We start from the raw sequence: 20,966 nt of genomic DNA on the forward strand, positions 1-20,966 counted from the left end.
GTTTTCAAAGCATCTTTGCTATTGAGACTTCAATGATTTGCTAGCTTTGGTATTACATGGGATAATAACGTTCCTAAATCACCAATTAATAACATCTTTGCTATTGAGACTTGAGGTGATTTTCAGCTACCCCAAAGGACTAGTCTTGTCTCCAATTTTAACTTTTGTTTGCATCCCTTTCAATGTTCACATCTAAAACGGACTTATCATCTTAAAATATGGACCATTAAATCGTATCATTGGAAGCTTTTGTAACCGTTCTTTCAACACCCTCAAAAGTAACATAGATTTCGATTTCAAATGTCTTAAAATTTCTTTTTTAAATTAGCTTTGGACTTGTATGGACACTTTAACAACTATTAAAAACAATTCAATCACTTATGAAACGAAAAACTGCAGCCTAGAGACATCCAATCACTTATGAAATGAAAAACTGCAGCCTAGAGACATCACCCCTTGATGGATGTGAACTTGAATAAAACTCCATTCCGAAACATCAAAATTAAACTTATACTATGTTTAGAAGCACTGAATCCAAGGTACCAATTCGGTGCCGCCAAATATAGCATTAGAATACTATTGTGGGCATGAGGGGTTTGTGAATTAAATGAAAACAGAGTATGAAAACAGAGAGGGCAAGGCAATGCAATGCAATGCAATAGACAAAAAGAGGGCCAAAGCCTCCACAGTTCAATACAAAAAAATATGAGAGACGGTATCTATTTGGTAGGATGTAAACATCCATAGTAATCACATTGAAATTGCAATCTAGGGTTGACACGTGTATGATTAGGGGGAATTAATGCATGAATTTGAAGTTGTTAGACAAGGAAAGTGATGAGACGATGGACTTGAAACCAAGGAGTTGATTAGGAAAGGCTTAAATGATTGTGGTCCCATTTGGTACAAATCTCTTGAGACATATGGGGCCTAATAAACCTATTCTAATACCTAATGCTTCTGTTTGTGTCCTCTTCTAACTAAACTTGTGTCCAAAGACTCCATCCCTTCACTCACTTTTTAAGCACCCCATTGCTCAACCTTCAACTTCCCTGCTCATCCTTGCTACAAGAAGTTAGCGCAGAAGAAGAGTAAGTAGACATAGCGAAAAGTTATGTCGAACAGAAGATCAACAAACGCTTCAAGAATCACGGAAGATGAGATTAATGAACTCGTTGTGAAACTGCAAGCATTGCTACCAGACTCCTCTAGGAGGGGCAGTAGTACTGCAAGGGTAGGCAATGGCCATCTTTCATTTCTCATTTTATTTGAAGGGCTTGGATCCTCTTCTGTAAAAATATGTTCTTATCACCAATATTTTGATGTCACACACAACAGCATATATGTCGTTGGTTGACACATTTTACAGGAATTTGTATATATGTATATATATATATATATATATGTTTTTCTAAGTCATGGATGTGACTAATTGGATCTCCTTTCCTTTTTTCTATTCACAAACTCATCACGCCGTCAATGTCATGTCACTTTGAAAGCAGAATTAGAAGCGAATTTTCGAAGTTAATTTCATTATTTACGAATAATGAAAACTTTGATTAAAGCACCATGATATAACAATACTAACAAACATTAATAATCATCATGATTTTGCTAGTTTTGAGTTGCAATAGCATGAAGCTTAATAAATACTTGGGAACTTCAAAGTATCATTCAAGACAAACAATAATATTAGCATATATATATATAAGTAGGCATTATTCATCATATTATCATAAACATTGCAAGCTAGGGTGTGCATAGAATGGAACTTGCATAAAACAATGTCTTGTGCTTGTAATGGTTGAAGCTAGTTGTATTGCAACAAATGATCATATATATGTGTGTGTGTGTGTGTGATATTTTAGTGCTAAAACAGTGGTTTAATTTTGTGATTATGTTGAAATTGTAGGTACCAGCATCAAAAATTCTGAAAGAAACATGCAGTTACATCAAGAGGCTGCACAAAGAAATGGATGATCTAAGTGAGAGACTTTCTCAATTGCTAGCTTCTGTAGACAGCAATGGTATTGATGCAGACATCCTTAGAAGTCTTCTGCAACAATAGACTCTCTCTCTCTCTCTTGATTGGTTAGAAGTCACCATAAAGAAGACAAAATATATGTATCTATTATATCTTCTCCTACTCTACTCTTATGTCAGTCATGTTTTGTCTTCCCTGAGTTTGGTAGTGACTTCAACCAGTGAGTGATATATTATATTAATGATATAACATAATATTCTATATTGTGTCTTTGTTAATTCTCTGTTCTGTGACTGTGATAGCTAGCTAGGGAAGCAGGTTATCTACCAAAAATAAAGATACATATAACATATTGATATATGTGAGGTCCTACAAAAATTTGAAGTATGTAGGTAGCTGACAATAGTGCCTTAATTGGATTGCCTATTGTTGTATTGATCATCATTCCAATATTAAAATAATAATTGAGATTTTATATATATATATATGTCGTAAAGAAATATCTAAAGAGATTTATATTGTACAAGGAATCTTTAACATTTCTAAGCAAAATGTTTAGCATAATCACATGCTTCCAGAATGACTGGTCCCAAATATGCATATTTATAAGCAAGTTCATGCTCCTAACCATGGATTGACTTGTCTGACGATTAAATTTAAACGAAATTTAATAGGCAAACTACTTGATTATTTAACCATGGGTAGTACTTTCTGTTTACGACAACATTTTCCTAGTAAAATAAGTGGAAGATAGAGAAAAAACTATCATATATTAGGATGCTTTCATCTTGAAAGCCCTGGTGACAGATCAATCAAAATAATACACACTTCAATCACATCGGTGAAGATACAAATGTAATAATAAATTATTTTGCAATTATTATGATAATTCAACATGTTGTTCATCAATTCTTATAGATTTTTGACAAAGCTCTTGTAATTTTTAAAGAATCGTTCTAGGATAATTGACTACGGACATTTTCATTGCTCACAGCTTTCTTATTGAGCCCACAAATCATGTGGCTCCTACAGAAAAAAGTTGTGAATAGTGATAATATCGGAAGTGAACAAGAATACAATTTTTCCTATTTAAATTTGGTAGTGCATTGCTTGTCTTGATAAAGCATATGACATAAATCAACACCCCCAAACTGCCAACTGGACAGTCTGGACAACACTTAATTCATTCCATGCTACACTATTAAACACACTAATTTCTAGCTTATACAGATATTCCAGCAGCACAGAGATGCTGCCAATACACATAGCTAGCTGCAACTCTGCAACTACTTCCTCCCATGATTTATCAAATTAAACACTTCCAATTATCGGTATTCATACCTGAATTCACATTAATCTCCAATCTGAGAGGTGAAATTTTCCAAATCGATAGATGCATTCAAGTAGAACTCAACCCGAGTCTCATCTAAAAAAATGCAACCCCTTCCAAATTTCCAATCCATTCCATTCCATTCCGTTTAGGACTTTGGTTGAAGCCCTTGGTTTTAAAACAATTATTCCTTAAAATAAACATTTGTTTCAGTTTTAATCATAATTGGGAGGAGATATTCGGTGTGCTCGGTGAATCAAGCTAATTAGAACAATTCATGTACAATCATGTACAGCTTTAATTAGCCAAGGACACCAAATGCATTGAATATCTATTTTGTACAAGAAATGGCATTATGATATTATTTAGGGTAAAGTACAGAGACACCCCCTGAGGTTTGCCTAAAGGACATCTAGAGGAAAGTTTGCTCATTTTGGGACAACCACACCCCCTTGTAAAATTTGCCATCCAAACAAAGCCTTAAAAGATGTGAAAAGTCTGTTTTACCCTTCACTATTTTATTAAATTTAATTATAAAATATCAAAATACTTAAATGACCAAAATACCCTTGACACCCAATCAATCCAACAAACCACCACACCAAAATCCACAACCATCACCATCCCCACCCCCAAACCACCGCCACCATCTCCATCCCCAACAACCACCCCTGCATATTCCGGCAGACCTTCACCCTTCACCACCAATCATCACCACCTATTAATTACAAAGCCAAACCCAAAAAAATAATAATAATAATAATAAAAAATAGTCAAGCCATCACCATCGAATTTTTCTCTCTGGCCGTCCTGGCTCGCCGACCGCCATCATCCAAAGCCGAGCTCGCCGTCGCCATCATCCACGGCCGAACCATGACATCACTGTCTTCAGCCTTGCATATCACCGAGCTCGCCGTCTCTTCCATCCCAGCCGACATCATCAAAGCCGAAGTTCTCCGCCGTCATCCTCATCTGAGCTGCCGCCGATTCATCCATGACACGAACCAGTCCGTCTCCACCGGCCAAGTTCTCCTCCTACCATCCACAATCGGCATCTCCACCACTACCCATTAAACTCACCACAACCACGAAATCCCCAAATCGTCCGAGGCAAAAGCCCTATGTGTTTTGTTCTATCTATCTAAAACACACACACACACATAGAAGCGTGATCTGTGACCTTCCACTTCCAATTCCAGCGACGGTAAAGAGCTAGAAGCGGATCGGACGATGCTGACGATGAGCAAACTATCCGGTGACGACCAGCCACGATTCCGATGATGCAAAGAAAACCAATGAAGATGTAGTCCATATCAGCTCCGAGATCGTACGGCTTCGAATCACTGTTGGATTTCAGAACAGAGGACTCGAACGGCGACAGAGTGCACTCAGGATTTGGGGACGAACCGAAACCATAGGGTTACGGCGAGTGAAGATTATTGTTGTTGTTGGTGTCGAGGGGAATGAGGTATGTTCGATGATGAAGTCGTCGTCAGTAGCAGCTACGGAAAATTTGTCGTAGTCGGTTGGAATCTCGTCACCATGATGGGTCGCCTGCCTTGCCGCCACCACCACCACCACTACCACGTGAGAATGATGATGAGGCGGTGGCGGTGACAGCTGAGGAGTGATGAAGATGTAGTGTGTGGCCGAAGGGTGATGAAGATGTAGTGTGTGTATCTTTTCTGTACGAGCATAGAGTAGAAGACCTCTCACGATAGGGGCATCTTTCTCGTACCTCTCTAGTATCCATTGTCATGGTGTTGGTGGCGGCGGGGAGAGGGTTCTTTACACAGGTGGGTTTGGGTTAGGGTTTCAGATGGGTTTGGGTTAAGGTTTAATCCAAGGGTATTTAAGTCAATTAAAATGTCAATTTTATACTAAGGGTAATAAGGCCAATTCACCATCTTCAGGATCTTTTTGTCCATTTTTCAAACTTGAAGGGTTGTCATTGTCCCAAAATAAGCAAACTACCATTTGGATGTTCTTTTGATAAACCTCGGGGGATGTCTTTGTACTTTACCTTATTATTTAACTAAAAAATACTCCAGAAGTTGTTCTAAAGAATTTTACCAGTTTCACTTTTACATATCTGCAACTCAAAATGATTGATTCTCTGTAATAAGAAGAATAAGAGCAGGGTACTTTTGGCCATAGGAAGAAAATTAGGCTTCAGTAGGTAATCTAGGTTGTTATAAAACAAGCTTTTGAAACTTCATAGCATTTTTAATTCAATAAAATACACAAACTGTTCTTTTCATTATTTCATTTTCAATTGACAAAACAGCACTGACATGACATTTGACATAAAAAAAAAAAAAAAAAAAAAAAAAAAAAAAAAACTAATTATGCTTTAAGAAAGTTCAATTTTCATATGGGCAAGAGCTTCAATATTTATTTATTTTATTATTTTTTTTCGAGTCCTAAACTTTTTGTTAGTTTAGATCAGAAAAATCCGGATTGAAGAGAGTAAAACTTTAGACTTTTACATTTTAAAAACATAATCCTTAGCCAACTGGTCTAACCCTTGAGTTGGAGCCCTTGAACCGTGTTGCATTTTTGTAAGAATTTCATTTAATTAATATAGATAAATTTCATTCACTTTAACTGCTTTGGGAATGCCAAAAACAAGACAGACTTCAATCATAAGTGACTCCAGAATTTTGAAAAAATTTCAATTAGCGACATACATTCATTGTGTGATAAGGCCCTTCACTATTGAAATATAAAAGGTTTTTTTTTTTTTTTTCCTCTCTCTCAAATTTTTTATTTTTTAATTGGGATTAAAATAATATCATTAAATTACAACCTTTTATGTTGCGTTTGGTATGCAATTTAAAGTGAGAATGACCATTATTGGAATGAAAATCCATTTCTAAGAATGAAAATCTATTCCACAACTAACCCTATGAAATAACCATTCAATTCTAAAGTAATTTTAAAAAAATCAATTTTCCAAAAAACCCTCGTGTCCAAGTCCAAAAATCACTACCATTTTTCACGACAACCACATCCACCTTTCACCACCACCACCACCACCGCTTTCCACTACTGCCTTTCACCACTGACACCGCTTTTCTTTGCCCCAACCATCGCTGCCTCCACCACCTTTCACCACCGCTACCACCACCACTACCACCACCACTTTCCACCACCACCACTATCGCTATCACCTTTCAGAACCTTCCACCGCCACCACCACCTCTTTCTACCACCACTACCACCATCGCCTTCCGTCACCACCACCTTCCACCACTGTCGTTGCCACTACCGCCGCAATCGCCTTCCACCACCACGTACCACCGCCACCGCCACAGCCTTCCACCACTATTGTCGACATCGCCTTTCACCACCACCACCTGCTGCCACCACCGTTTTCCACCATCAGCGCCTTCTGCCACCACTTTTCACCACCACCACCACCACATTCTGCCGCCACTGCCTTTGCCACCGCTTTTCCCTACCACCACCGCCACCGCCTTCCACCACCACCACCACCACCATCGCCTTCCACCACCTTTCATCACCACCACCGCTACTGCCTTCCACCACCGCCACCTCCATTGCCTTCCACCAACATTCTTGCCACCACCTTCCACCACTGCTGCCTTTCACCAACACCGCCGCCGCCTTCCAACACTACCACTTGCACCGCTATTGTTTTCCACCTCCACCACCATTTATTTTAAAAAAATTATAGAAAAATGTCATTTTGTTAATTTAATTTATTTTTTACTAACAAGGATATTTTGAAGAACTTAATTTGAAATTTAGACCAACCAAACACTATAATAGTTATTATTATTCCATTCCTACAGATTTTATATTTACAACCAAATAATAGAATGAGAATGACTATTCCATTCCATTCCCATTCTCATTCCATTTACACTTGCATTTCATTCTATTATTACACACCAAATGCAACATTAGTTCAATCGGTCAATCCCCTCGAACAATAAAGCTCTTTTCATAAATAATAGGGTAAATTGAATGAAACCCCTCTAATTTCACTTTTTGGCACAAAATACCCTACAAAATGTTTTTGACATGAAACCCCTGAACAATATAAATTTAAGAAAAATTTGAAAATTACACTCCATTGAAGTGATATTATAATGACAAAAATACCCCTTAATATAAATTTAAGAAAAATTAGATTTTCTTTAAAATAGTTTTCATTTTAGGTTTTCTTTGTTTTTTTTTTAATTTTTTTTTTAAAAAAAAAATTAAGAAATTGTTCCAAGGTATTTTCAAATTTTTTATAGACACAAAATTTTTCAAAAATAATTCTTAACAACACTATACCTAATGAGTTATTTGTATTAATTTTAATGTTATATTAAGAGGCATCATTTCCTTAAATTTATATTAATGGGTATTTTATCATTATAACATTACTTTGTAACAATTGAATAGTTCAAAGGGTTTTATGTCGTCTCGAGGAAAAAAAAAAAAACCGTAAGGTGGTGTTTCGGGCTAAAAATTGAAGGTGTAGGAGATTTTATTCAATTTGTCAAAACAATAAGGCCTATTAATTATTAAGCTATGTGAGGAAAACTATAGAAGCCCACAACTTGTGGGCTGCAGGGGCTAGTCTTGTGGGCTTTAGGGGTCAGTGTGGCGGCTCTTTCTCTGCTTGCATTTGGTTACAATCATGATCATCTTCTTCTTCTTCATGTTCTCTTCTTCTTCATAATATATGTATACATATATATATATATATTTTGTGAATCAATGGTTATCATCTTCTTGGCTCTCTTGAAATTCACCTATCAATGAATCCATGAAAGAAGGTTCATCATCACATAACAACTTTAATACGAAAAGCTTGCATGAAATATCAGTTTCTAAACTGGTACTATTTTTATAATTAAATAGTTGATTTTTAAGACAATAAAGAACAAATTTTCTTTAATGACAAATATGCACTGCATGTCACCATTGGGCCCGAGTAGGCCTGGCTGGCCAGCTTTTGGAGCTGTCAAACAGACCGGCCCGGACCGACAGGCCTACGAGCAATTTTATATAAATAATATTAATAATAGCTCCAGAGTCAAACTCACAAGTCACAACGGGTGGAGTACACAAACTACTAACCACACAGGTTTAGTTGATAAACAATGAGCATTTAAACTATAGTATATAATGATAATTTTTGTCCATACATTAGCTTTTATATTATATAAGTTATATAGTATAACATATAAGTCATATACAAGACTTTATGTATAAGATATTTTATTTAAATAATGCAAGTTATATTATGCAATTAATAAATAAGACCCATAAGCACGAACTCATTAAGGACTTAGTGATGTTATTTATAAAATTACTTACATTTTTGTAAAAAAATCTTTAGCATATCATTATTTTTATTTTTTTATTTTTAAATCTTAAAAACACTCCACTCAATTTATAATGATACTCCACTATACATTATTTTGTTCAAAACAATCATTTTTGATACAATTATCTGAACGTTTGAGAGCAAAAGAGGTCATTTGAAAAATTCTGTCTGATTGCCTCTTTCTAATTTTTAAGAGGGTGATTTTGTCTCTTGCTAGTATATTCATCTGGTCCAGGGGTATAGCGGCGTTAATATGGATTCGGAAGATAAATTCTTGAGATCTCGCTTTTGAACGACACTCTTAATTTAAATGATATATGTGTTGTCAAATCGATACATGTGTTTTAAGAAAAAAATAATAATAATAATAATATATTCATCCCCACCATAACTATGACTATCCCCCTATTTAATTACTAAAAATGGAAAGAGGTCCAAATACATAATTAAATTATGAGACCTAAAAAAAAAAAAAAAAAAAACTCAGGTGATAGTGACCTATTATTAAGTGAAAGTTCTTGATTTTTGATTTTATTTTTAAAATATAATGAAACACTTTGTAATTGTCAAAAAATATATATATATATATATATATATAAATAAATAAGGTATAGACCTATAGATATAAACAGGACATCCTTTGATCTTGACCTAACATTTGTACATGACACAAAGCCCCCTCTACAAAATCTTGTCCGATTCAGCATTAATTACTTCCCACAAAGACAAGTAGACAATCCCATTCGGCACTACTAATCAAAAGTTTAGACTTCTAATCAACTTGCAATTTTAAAATTAAACAAAACAAAAACAAAATTTTCAAAAACCAATTAAAAATAAAAACTTCACACGCTTACGGATAGGCTCTCTCTCTCTCTAAACCGCTGGCGCCTTATTTCCTGGCCGGTGCCATTTGGTTTCCGTTACTACTCTAAAGAAATTTAAAATCAATTCTTTACCGTTCATTTCTTAATCCTCTGCATTAACAGCCATTTTTGAACCGCAAAACCCTAACTTTACGCCTCAAATCCTCTCTTAACCAAATTCTCTCTCTCTCTACAAGATAATCCCATCCACTTCTGACACACATAATAAGACATTGTCTCTCTCTCTATACATATATATACACATACACACACGATATATCGTTTCATCTTTCTTTCTAAAATTGTTGAATTCGTTTTCGATGTGGTTGTTTGAAGTTTTCAAGTTTTGATTTTTATGTGAAGAAGAGTAATTGGAATTTGAGAGAGAATGGCGATGAATATAGGGATGATGGACAGTGCGTACTTTGTTGGGAGGGGTGAGATTCTCTCTTGGATCAATGCCAGGCTTCAGCTTAATCTATCTCGTATTGAGGAGGTACCTTCCCTTCCCTCCCTTCTCTGTCCTCCGCATTAGGGTTTTCATCGTTGCACATATATACATATACTATTGCATATATTTCTTGGTGGAGATTAAACAATCAAAACTATGAACTTTAATTATACTAATGTTATTGGAGCCTATTAGTAACAAGAAATTGACGATTTCTGTGTTCTTGCTATGTTATCCGGTGATAATTCCATATCCCTATCTCTTTTCTATTTTTGACATTTTCATGGTGTATCATATTTATTTATTCACTCATGCTGTTTTTGAAAGCTTTTTTTTTTTTAATTTATAAATTTCAAAATAACCGGATCTTTATTGGGTATAAAGAGCAATAATTTCTATTATTTTACCTGTAAAATAGTGTGGCTGCAATTCTTTTTTTTTTCCCAGTAATTAGTTGCGACAATTTTATTTTTTTTTTTTTTCTGTAAACTCTGTATTTTATTTTTGAAATTAGTAACTCACTACAACTGTATGTGTTAGCCGTGATATGATTTATTAAAATCCAAGTAGGTGTTTTTTTTTTTTGGCAGTAATGCACAACCCAACTTTGTTCTATTGGGAATTGAACAAAGTGATACCATTGGGTTACAACCCTTGCTAAAAAATCAAATACTGTTCTGCAATATATAGAGCTGCCCAAAGAGGTGTGTAAAGGAGTTCTTGACCTGATATAAGTGAAAATATTCCTTGATTATGTGGTTATGATCAAGCAAATGAGGCTTATATTTAGATCGTGTAGTCACAAATTGTTTGATCCCGCAAGAAATTCTTTGAACAACCAATGAACCGATTTCATACATAATTAGGAAATTCCTCTTCATTTGATTTCATCACTTATCATAGGAGATTAAGAAACTACTTCAGCTCCAGTGGGATAAGCCATTCTGTCATCACTAGACAACTGGCTGGGCTTCAGGGTTGCTCGTATGTCATCACCAAATAACTAGCTTTGGGCATTACAGTATAAGTTAAGAAAAGGCGAATATCATGGAACATTCCATATTGCCCCATCAAAGATAGGACTCTACTCATCATCCAAAGCCGGTGACCATGGTTTATATTCTACACATAACAATCACTCAACATCTATTTTTTTGCAAAACCATATAACATTATGAAAAAAAGAAAATAGAATATAAAATACATAGCATTTAGTATTTAACCAAGCAAGAAAGAGGTTAGGAACGAAGGATACCTCAACTTTGATCCTTGAAATGATCAGCCCATTCCTAAATATATGACCCACTTGATCAAAGATTGGATTTCTGGAGAGTGAGAAATCAAAATCGCAATTTTTTGTCTGAACAAGAGAATTGGTTTCATGATGCACCATGGGATCTCTGCACGGCACTCGGAAAGCCGCACAGGCACCTCATATGGTGTCATACAGCACATGACCAGGAGCTGTACAACTTCTTGGTGCTCGTGCGTAATCCGCATTTTATTTTTTTAAGAAAACATTTTTCTACTCTAACCTTCAAAAGGGCACCTCTATATTGAGTCTTATCATACACCACTGGAAATCTCATTTATAGACTTTGTGTATTTCATTTTCTTTAAAAAATAAAAATGTCATACAAATCTTGTTCAACATTTGGCCGCTAAGGTGTATAATACGGTCAAACTTCTGAACCTAAAGGCCGTTAATAAGTCTAGTTAATTAAGTCATTAGAATTTACAGAATTTGATTAAGTCAGGCATGTCGGGACCAAAAACATAATTATTTTCATTCCAATAATCGAGTAAACAGAGGTAGGGTCGATGTCTTACAGCCGGTACAAATGAGTTGTCTATATTTGCCCCCTGATACATATATAACTTGTAATACATTTCCCAAAGTGAATATCAAAACATCGAAAATGAGATCAATTTACCAACGGCCAGTGGCCTAGCGGTATCGGCCTCTTACTTCCCAAAGGGAGGTCAGGGGTTCAAGTCGCAGAAGAGACGTGTGTGTGAGTACCAACTAGGAAAAAAAATGAAATCAATTTTTAAGTTGTTAGACTTGGGAAAATTGTGAACAGATATTAAAGCACATATTCTCAAGGTCAGTTATAGTTGCACTCAATAATACTATCGAGTTACGTAGGTACCCTTTTATAAGGGATTGAACGAGATGCAGCTGACTGGGACTCACAGTAAATTATAATCCATGTAATAGTGCAATCACCATGTACTGTTGTTGTAAACTCCCCATTTAAGAAAATTAAAGTTGTAACATTAACACCCCTATGTCCATGAAAATGCATGATAAATTCTCAATGCATTGTTGCGCAACTGCACCCAGTGTAACTCCAGGTCATAGTAACCGAGACTCCCCTAGGACTATGACACACCTACCATGTTTTATGAAATGTGATCTGTCATGCAGATTGACAAAAAAAGCCTCACATGTAATTTTTAGAACTTAGAAGTAGTTTCATAAATATCTATCTATGCCTAAGAGGCACAAAAATAATTGTTATTGTATCATCAGATAAGTAAGCATAATCCATGATGCATGGTGTTGTAAATACCCCTATACGACTCCAAGACATAGTGAGATGAACACACCCCTATGACTAAGAGGTGTGAACATACTACGTTCCTACGATATCTTAGTAGAAATTTTAGTAGTTACAACATTGCACTTTTTTATGTCACTATTTTACATGTATTTTTGATAGATGTTCTTCAATGAGATGAGCTTATTAAGTAAACCCAAAACGGGATACTAAATAAGATTTCTTGAAAGAAGATTTAGTGGTCCTTGTACAATGGTAGAAAGGTGCAAATACCATGCAATGACTGGTTCTAAACCATACATGGAATGAGAAATTCTCACAATGAACTTTGAAGTGTGCTCCTATAGCATTACGCACTGAACTTCAATGTGCTGAATTACTATGCTGTTCCAATAAATACTTAATCAAATATTTCCACTTTAGTTAATTTGCTGTAGAGCTTCCAGACTTGAAGCTGGTTCAGTCATTGTTGTGGTCATTGTTAAATGGTTGGTTCACAAATTCATGTCATATCTTCTGATCATCTTTATTCATGGAAAATTAACTTTTTTTTTTTTTTTAATTATATGACCGGTTATGCTAGGCTGCATCCGGTGCTGTGCAATGTCAAGTTATGGACATGACCTATCCAGGAGTTGTTCCCATGCACAAGGTGACAGCTTACCTTTTTTATTTTGTTCATTTCTTTTTTATGTTTTGTTTTTATACACGTTGCCTTTTTTTTATTTTTCATACACATTCTTTAGTGTTGTATATGGAACAATCTCTAACCTGATATGGCTTCCTATAGGTGAATTTTGATGCAAAAACGGAATATGATATGATCCAAAACTACAAGGTGCTGCAGGAAGTTTTTAACAAACTAAAAATTGACAAGGTAATTCAATCTTTGTAGACAATTTCAAATTATTGTAGTCTCTTTAATGATTTTTTGTGTTTCGATTTCCCTTGTAGTGTGTGTTCTTTTGTGTGGAGTCATCAATTCGTCGGTTGGTGACCTAGTTATAGTGGGTAATATATATATATATTTTGTTTGACCTTTGAATGGTACTTTTCATATTGTTGTCTTTTTCCTTTTAATAAGTGAATGTAAAACTGGTACTTTAGGAGTCACAGAATGCATAGCAAAAAAACTAGATAAGCAGATCTCTTATTAAGTAAGAGAACAAATAAAAAAGTCGACTGCTATGGAGCAAAATTTTTACCTAAAAGATAACAAAATGTAGGTATTATAATCCGTAAAGAACTCTAAAGTGGTGGTGCCCCTTCCGATTGATAGTTGACCGCTATGGAACAAAATTTACAGCCTCTTTGGAAAATTGGCGCTGACATCAATACATGGAAATTCATAGTAATAGTGTTATTACTTTAGTGAATTCTTCTTCACATTCAGGACTTAATTATTTTAGCCCCTGTAGAAGTGCCCTGGTTTGGAAAAACAAAGATAACATTACCTTTATGCTATTTGCGAATACCCGGAGAGTACCATTTGGCCTAGATTTTAAAGGCATTAAGCATTGACATTCAGTTCCAATCGGCTGAAGGATGGAGGAGTTGAATATCAATTTATCATTAATTTATACACCAATAACAAAAGAAGCAAAATGCTCCCAATTTTGGTCACATCCAATGGAACTAATTGGATTGAACTTCAAGGATTATTATTTTGTCCTTGAAGATTATTATCATAATTCTCAACATAGGCAGTTTTATATTGAATAGTCTATTTACCATGTTATTATAAAATACTCATTACACAGTTGCTTGGTGCAGTGGTAGAAACTCATGTTGTTGAGGTTGAGAATATGGTTTTAGTCAGAGGCAGCCATGTGGAGCAAATAATGTCAAAGGCTAGGTTTGGACTTATTCGTTCCACCTCTTCCAACGTCCTCAATTGATTGGAGCCATACGTATAATGACCTTCCAATAAGATACTGATTTTAACCTGATAAAGCCTTGTCCCAGTTGCTTGGATTATGGACTTGAATCCTTTTCTTCCACTATGCTCTTTTTTAAGGCGGTCTTTTCCCTTGATTTGAATTTTTTCCAGCCTGCTCTTGTTCATGAATTACATTCAACTGGAAGCAAATTACTCTTGACTTTTCTTGCAATTGCGTATCCTTGTTTCACCCCATGCTCCTAAATGCTGTTGCAAGTGATCACCTCGTCGTTCATGGATTTGTTGAAATGTTGTTCAGTGAAATTGAACTCCACAAAATGGGATTTTATGAATCAAAGTTCTACTGGTTGGTTGGCTAACTAAACTTGAGACTAATTTTATGACAATATAATCTAATTTGTCTAGATAACTTTTCATAACTTCAGGAATCTGGTGATTAGTTGTTTTTGTTTCAGGAAGTACCACAATTTTATATCACATTGGTGAGATGGTTGGGGTAATACCATTTGGAGATAAAATGAGAGAAAATTGACGAAGCTAGTTTGATTTGCAAAGAAGACCACTAATTGTGCCAGTTAGGAATAGTGACGTAGTCTACATCGAGGGTGATGTTAGGGGAAGAGAAATACCAAAATTAATGTGGATTAAGGTAGCGAGGAAGGATATGATAGCATTTGGTTTAGCTAAGGTTATGGTCTTGGATAGACTAGAATGGAAAAATAGGATTCACGTAGTTGACCCCAAGTAGTAGGAAAAAAAGATTTGTTTAGTTGAGTTGAGTCAAGGACCACAATTTTTTAGCAACTGTATTAGACATTCACATTGAGCATTGTTTGCTATGTAGTAACTTCATGATTATCGTTCCCTTTCAATTTATATAGATTAATGCTATTTTTTGTTTGAAGATGTCTTTGTTGGACATGATGTTTAGTGAAAGGTTGAGATAATACATATCACGCACAATTGGGCACCAGACAGTATCTTCATGATTTTATTTTCGATAGTCTTGCCTTGACTAGGGGAACTGGGTTGTGGAAGTCTTCTGTGGAACTTGGAAATTTTATCTGATATTGAAGGATTTAATTTTTCTCTTCTGATGGCAGCATATTGAAGTCAACAAACTTGTTAAGGGTAGACCTTTGGACAACTTGGAATTTCTACAGTGGTTGAAACGCTACTGTGATTCTGTAAATGGTGGCATCATGAATGAGTATGACATCTTACATAGTTATTTGAGCATCATTTACATAAGTTTCACTTAATTTCTTTACCTTCCTTCCTGTTCCTTAATTATTGTGATTCTTCCAGGAATTATAATCCCGTGGAGCGCAGAAGTAAGAGCGGTAAGGAACGAAATCCCAGGGGTTCTTATAAGAACTCAAAGTCACTGCAAGCAAACAATTCGCATAACCCTGGCTCTGGTGATGGAATGGGCGTTAATAAAACTTCTGGTCAGCATTTACTACAGAATCAACAATCTTCTGAGTTTGTTTGCTTTACTTTTCTATTATTTGTTCAAACCTTAGGATTGTTCTTTTGGTATTCATTGCTGTAGGAATCAAACAAGGTAAAACAGGTGCGGCAGCAATTGAGGCTAACAATTTGGGGGAGATTCAGGCCTTGTCCAAGGAGGTATTGGCATCAAATCTTCTGGATGCTTTTCATTTTTGGTAAAGATTTATATATTATGAGCAAGTCTGATTCTCCAAGCTTCTAGGTAGTGTATCTGATTGATGAACTCATTGAGCTTTCTCAAATTTTGGATGATATATACGTAGACTAGGGATGGGACTAACCCGAGTCCTGCCCAAATTTTGTGAGTGTGGGCAAGGTATTTGAGATCATGAGACTGGGATAGGGTTTAAATCGTAGGGCCTGAATTTATTTGGACAGGATCTGGGCAAAGGTTTTACTAACCCGATCAACCTGAAGTATAAGAAACTTTTATAAATTTTTATGTTTTAATGACTACAATTTTGTTTTATTTTATTTTATTTTTATATAAAATAAGGTTAAGGTGGAATGATTTATTCTTCCATGGCATAATATTATTGGTAGTTATTAATCCATTTTGTGACAATTGTTTTGAAAGTGTGAAGTAAATTATAGTAACTGATATTGTGTCATATAGTTTCTGTATTAATGCATATATATATTTCTTTACTCTTTTTATTTATTTATTTATTTTTTTTTGCAACTGTCTGTGTCTTAGTAGGTTGTTAAAATTTCGAGCAACCCAACAAACCGGTGAAACTTGTACGGTATGGCGGGGTTGAGATGCAATTGGTTCTTAGGGATTTGGGTTTGGCTCGGGTTAAGGTGTTAGTACGTGGGTTGACACCTTGGCCCGCCCAACCTACCATAGACACCGATACCTGCTTGAGTATGGGTTAAATAGACATGGTCTTGTCTCCCTGATGTTTGCTCAGGCTTGGTGTATAATGCTGAACTATTGATTAGTAGTATTTGACTACAGAAATATTCAGTAGTTGATTTAGCATGCATCTTGCAGTTAAAGGTGCATTGTCCAAAATTTAATTTAAGAGCTCCATCACTTATAGTTTTTACATTGCCTTTTGTTTTAAATGCCATGTATAATGGAAATAAAAATCTGCCTGCCCTTCTGCACAATGCATAGTTGTAATGAGTTTGTTTATGTGGTAATCAACACTTCATCCAGGTAACAGATCTCAAGCTCTCTGTGGACCTCTTGGAAAAAGAAAGAGATTTCTATTTTGCAAAGTTGCGGGATATTGAAATACTTTGTCAGACTCCTAAACTAGAGAATCTCCCTGTAAGAGTTTCTAGTGCTCCTGAATGTACTTGTATGTTTTTACAATTCATGGGTAACAGTAACACCCATATCTCATATCAGATTTGAATCCTGCCTTTTTTTCTTTCTAAAGAAATACTTCTTTTAGTTACATATAAGCACAATATTCATATCAATTTATCTCTTAAAACGAACATTTAAAAGATTGTCTGTTGTTTATATATGGTAAGAAATGGCACTTAAATTGATGAAGGGGGCAACCCAAGTGGTGTTGACATTTTCAACATTGAAATATCTAATTAAAATTATTTAATTTTTGACTCTTGCAATGATTATCTAGAACACTCATTTTCTTGCAAGGGGGAGGTGCAGGTAGGGATGGCAATTTGACCCGCCCCCGCGGTTACTTGCCCCGCCCGCCCCGTTTTTAACGGTTTTGGGGGACTGTTTTGCTTATTTGGACGGGGATGGTTTGATATAATAAAAACCTGCGCGGGTTTGGTGCGAGGGCGGGGGGAGGTCGCCCCACCCCGTTTAGATAGACAAATTACATAAGTACCCTTATTTTATTAATATATATATTTACCACTATAAATTAAGTACCCCCTATAACAATATTAAAGTAACAAATGAATTTGATTAAAAGGAAAGTTGCAATGGTGAAGAATTGAAGATGAGGGAAAAAAAAAAAAAAAAAAAAAAAAAAAAAAAAAAAAAAAAAAAGAGTAAATTTATTTCAACAATAAATAAATTATGGTCTTAAACGGGGCGGGGCGGGTACCCGCGGGGTTAAAAATGTTAAAAGGTTACGGGAATGGGTGGAAAGGTCCCCCGTTTTTGCGGTTTTGGACGGGGACGGGGGCGGGATTTTTAAACGGTTGAGGGGGCGGGGGAGGGTACGCCCGCCCAAACCCGCCCCCGTTGCCATCCCTAGGTGCAGTACTTCAACCCTGCATCTCCCCCTTCTGGGTGACAGGACGGTACCACTGAAACTAGTAGATGGTGGTATTTTGATATTCAATTCTTGCAAAAAACAATATTTGGGATTAATCTTTCTTTATATTTGTGGGAAAGACTGAACCACTCCCGAAGTGCCATTGTTAACTTTTAAGAATTTGCAAAAGAGATCTGCAAGTGATATTATTGAATTGAAAGACAGATTGTACCATTTTAATTAGTGACGATAACACCAATTTTTTTTCTTTGTTTTTGGTTTTGGGGAGGGGGTTGCTTTTCCCATTCACGCATATACGGAGATATTTAATTGGGAAAATTTGTAAGAGAGATAAGGGAATAGGAAAATAATAATATTTTGAAAAATAATTCTTCTTATATTATGGCTGAAGTTGCATGTCAGAAATTATTTAACTTTTAATCCAACTAAGGAAAGTCTTGTCCCAAAAATTGTTTTTGGCTACTATTTATCTTTTGTTCTACACACTGCTTAGGGCCATAACTTAAGATAAAACCACTCAAATTCTCAATCCATATTTAATTTTGGTCTTTTCATTACCATCATATTTCTTGTCGCTTTCTTCGATTTGCAGATTTTAGCTAGGGTGAAAAAAGATGATGTAAAGGGAATCATTTTTTCTTGTTTGGTTATCAAGCAAAGTATAGGGAGGAAAGAGAACTTTAAGGAAAGTATGGGAGCAATTTTGAATTTTATTTTCATTTCCCTTTTCTTTTTCTTATTTTCAACCATTCTGATAATCTTTTAATTTTCAATTTCATTTAGCCATGAGAAAAAAAAATACAGGGATTTGTTTTTCCTTCTGATTTTTGTTTCCTTCTCCCTCAATGAATCTGCAAATCAAAATGAACCTATATATTCATAAATAATGCGATGAAACTATGGCAAAGGCAGAGGGTCTGCCTTTTGATTTATTTTACATGTACACGATATAGTAAAGAGATATAAGATACATGAATGCCTAAATGGTTTTTTTTTCCCGGTAGATATGAATGCCTAAATGTTCTATTAGCATGTAGATGTGAATATGCACAGAATCCGCAGATTGCCCAAACATTTTCCCTCCCGCTGGGCATTGTGGAAAGAAAATGTTTGCATAATAGAAAAATTAAACCGACTGAACAACACAAAAATAAAATAACTTTTAAGCATTGGTGAGATGACTTCATGTGGAACGCATTTTCCTCTTGTGTAGGCCTGTTGGCTTAGTTTTTATGTTTGAGGAGCATTACACTTGTGCAAGAGCTCTTTGAGGTGAAATTGATCATAGAGGATAGTTGAACCTGCAAATCTAATACTCTGAGGTGAAATTGATCATAGAGGATAGTTGAACCTGCAAATCTAATACTCATTCTACTTAAACACGACGATATATGTTTGTATTTTAGTTTTTGGATATAGGGTTTATAATAATGGGTCATTTGTTCTAATTGCTTGCAGATGGCTGTGGCTGTTAAGAAGATATTATATGCTGTTGATGAAAAGGAGTCGGCCCTTGCAGAGGCACAAGAAATTTTATGTGAATCCATGAATGGTGCTGAAACTGATGTGGATAATGATGACCCCTGATTAGTAACCGAAAATAGCAAAGTTGTTTCATGCCTGTAAAGGTAGCAGTCTTGCTAGCAATTCCATTTGTTACTTTAGCACAGTGATCTTAGATCACTTCCCACATCTTTTGGTGAAGAACTATAGACTTTCTTCCTTGTATCTGCCGGATGTAATGACTGCACTATTCTGAATTGTAAAAACACTTCCGTGACGTGTTTGTTCTTCGTAAACTCAAATATAGACTAAGAAACTCAAGACATACTTCTCTGGTATGGGTATTTAAACTCAGTAAGTTGTGTTCTCTGTGAACACATTAGAGAACTCTTTTCATCAACAAACTCTGGTCCTCCTTGGCCTTCTAAATGTAGTACTCATTGAAAGAGATTCTGAACAGTAATATTGATTGGGGCTTTTGCCAATTTGAGGGGTAAAAGTTTTTCTGAGGTGCTTATTAAAGCTTGTCCTTGCCTCTACTGTTTGTGTCTTATGGATGGATAGGAACAATAGGATGTTTTGCAACAAATTTAAGGATGTCAAGAGGTTGCAATTTAGGTTAAAATCACAACCTAATTTATGCCCACAGAAGGAATGGGAACCTCTCATGTACACTACTGTCTATAACACTCTTGGTTCAGACTGGTGGATTGTTCTTTTGCTGTTCAATCTTCATATTCTTCTAGTGATGCTTTGTTTTGGTCTTGTTCTTTTGAATATGCTTCATTCTAAGGTCGATTATAAAATGCCTTGGATTGAAGTTGTTGGTTAGTAATGACAAACTATCAATGAAGGAACACAATGATATGAATTGAATTACATTATCGCATCTCACAAATATTGATCTAATTTAGTGTTCCAACCCTATGAAAAGAAATAGCTCAGTACCAAGTATCAAAACACAAAACAATAAAGGAGGTTTCCAATTGATCAGAATATTTTTTGGGGATCATCAGGCCGAAATTGTTTGTAGGCAACCCCCACAAAACTTGATGCTGTATCACATTCTGCGTTGCATTTGAAGGCACATTCGCAATGATGGCTGCCTTTCACTAACAATTATGATAATTACAAATAACTTTTATATATATATATATAATTATAAAGACAAATTAAGCATTTCAAGATCAGTGGCACCTTCAAACACTCCTAATCCTTAAATTTTTGTGTACAATTACATCAGAAGTGAGTTCAAGGTTCCATCATTTTTAAGAGGAAGCTCCGAGAGGC

General features: G+C 35.5%; 2 protein-coding genes across 2 annotated transcripts; both read left to right on the forward strand.

Moving 5' to 3' along the window:
* Nucleotides 1-1,110: 1,110 nt before the first annotated feature.
* Nucleotides 1,111-2,184, forward strand: LOC132286957 (transcription factor ILI4-like). The gene is made up of 2 exons (XM_059789399.1): nt 1,111-1,228; nt 1,913-2,184. The coding sequence occupies exons 1-2, from the start codon at nt 1,115-1,117 to the stop codon at nt 2,066-2,068; spliced, it is 270 nt and encodes an 89-aa protein (XP_059645382.1). The 5' UTR covers nt 1,111-1,114; the 3' UTR covers nt 2,069-2,184.
* Nucleotides 2,185-9,559: 7,375 nt separating this feature from the next.
* LOC132286421 (microtubule-associated protein RP/EB family member 1A-like) lies at nt 9,560-20,009 on the forward strand. Its single transcript, XM_059788751.1, has 8 exons — nt 9,560-10,026; nt 13,129-13,197; nt 13,336-13,422; nt 15,549-15,655; nt 15,754-15,896; nt 16,001-16,077; nt 17,126-17,239; nt 19,632-20,009. The coding sequence occupies exons 1-8, from the start codon at nt 9,919-9,921 to the stop codon at nt 19,758-19,760; spliced, it is 834 nt and encodes a 277-aa protein (XP_059644734.1). The 5' UTR covers nt 9,560-9,918; the 3' UTR covers nt 19,761-20,009.
* The last annotated feature ends 957 nt before the right edge of the window (nt 20,010-20,966 follow it).

This window comes from Cornus florida, unplaced genomic scaffold (genome assembly GCF_030987335.1).
Source record: "Cornus florida cultivar Cherokee Brave unplaced genomic scaffold, ASM3098733v1 CherokeeBrave_3.0.0_Hap2_Chr11, whole genome shotgun sequence".
Lineage (NCBI taxonomy): Eukaryota > Viridiplantae > Streptophyta > Magnoliopsida > Cornales > Cornaceae > Cornus > Cornus florida.

Bases quoted from the DNA above. Each gene is read 5' to 3' on its own strand.
- LOC132286957 (XM_059789399.1), top strand. From the start codon at position 1,115: ATGTCGAACAGAAGATCAACAAACGCTTCAAGAATCACGGAAGATGAG. The intron at 1,229-1,912 runs GCAAGGGTAGGC...TTGAAATTGTAG, and splicing joins CTAGGAGGGGCAGTAGTACT to GTACCAGCATCAAAAATTCT.
- LOC132286421 (XM_059788751.1), top strand. From the start codon at position 9,919: ATGGCGATGAATATAGGGATGATGGACAGTGCGTACTTTGTTGGGAGG. The intron at 13,423-15,548 runs GTAATTCAATCT...TTCTGATGGCAG, and splicing joins ACAAACTAAAAATTGACAAG to CATATTGAAGTCAACAAACT. The intron at 15,897-16,000 runs GTCAGCATTTAC...TCATTGCTGTAG, and splicing joins GGGCGTTAATAAAACTTCTG to GAATCAAACAAGGTAAAACA.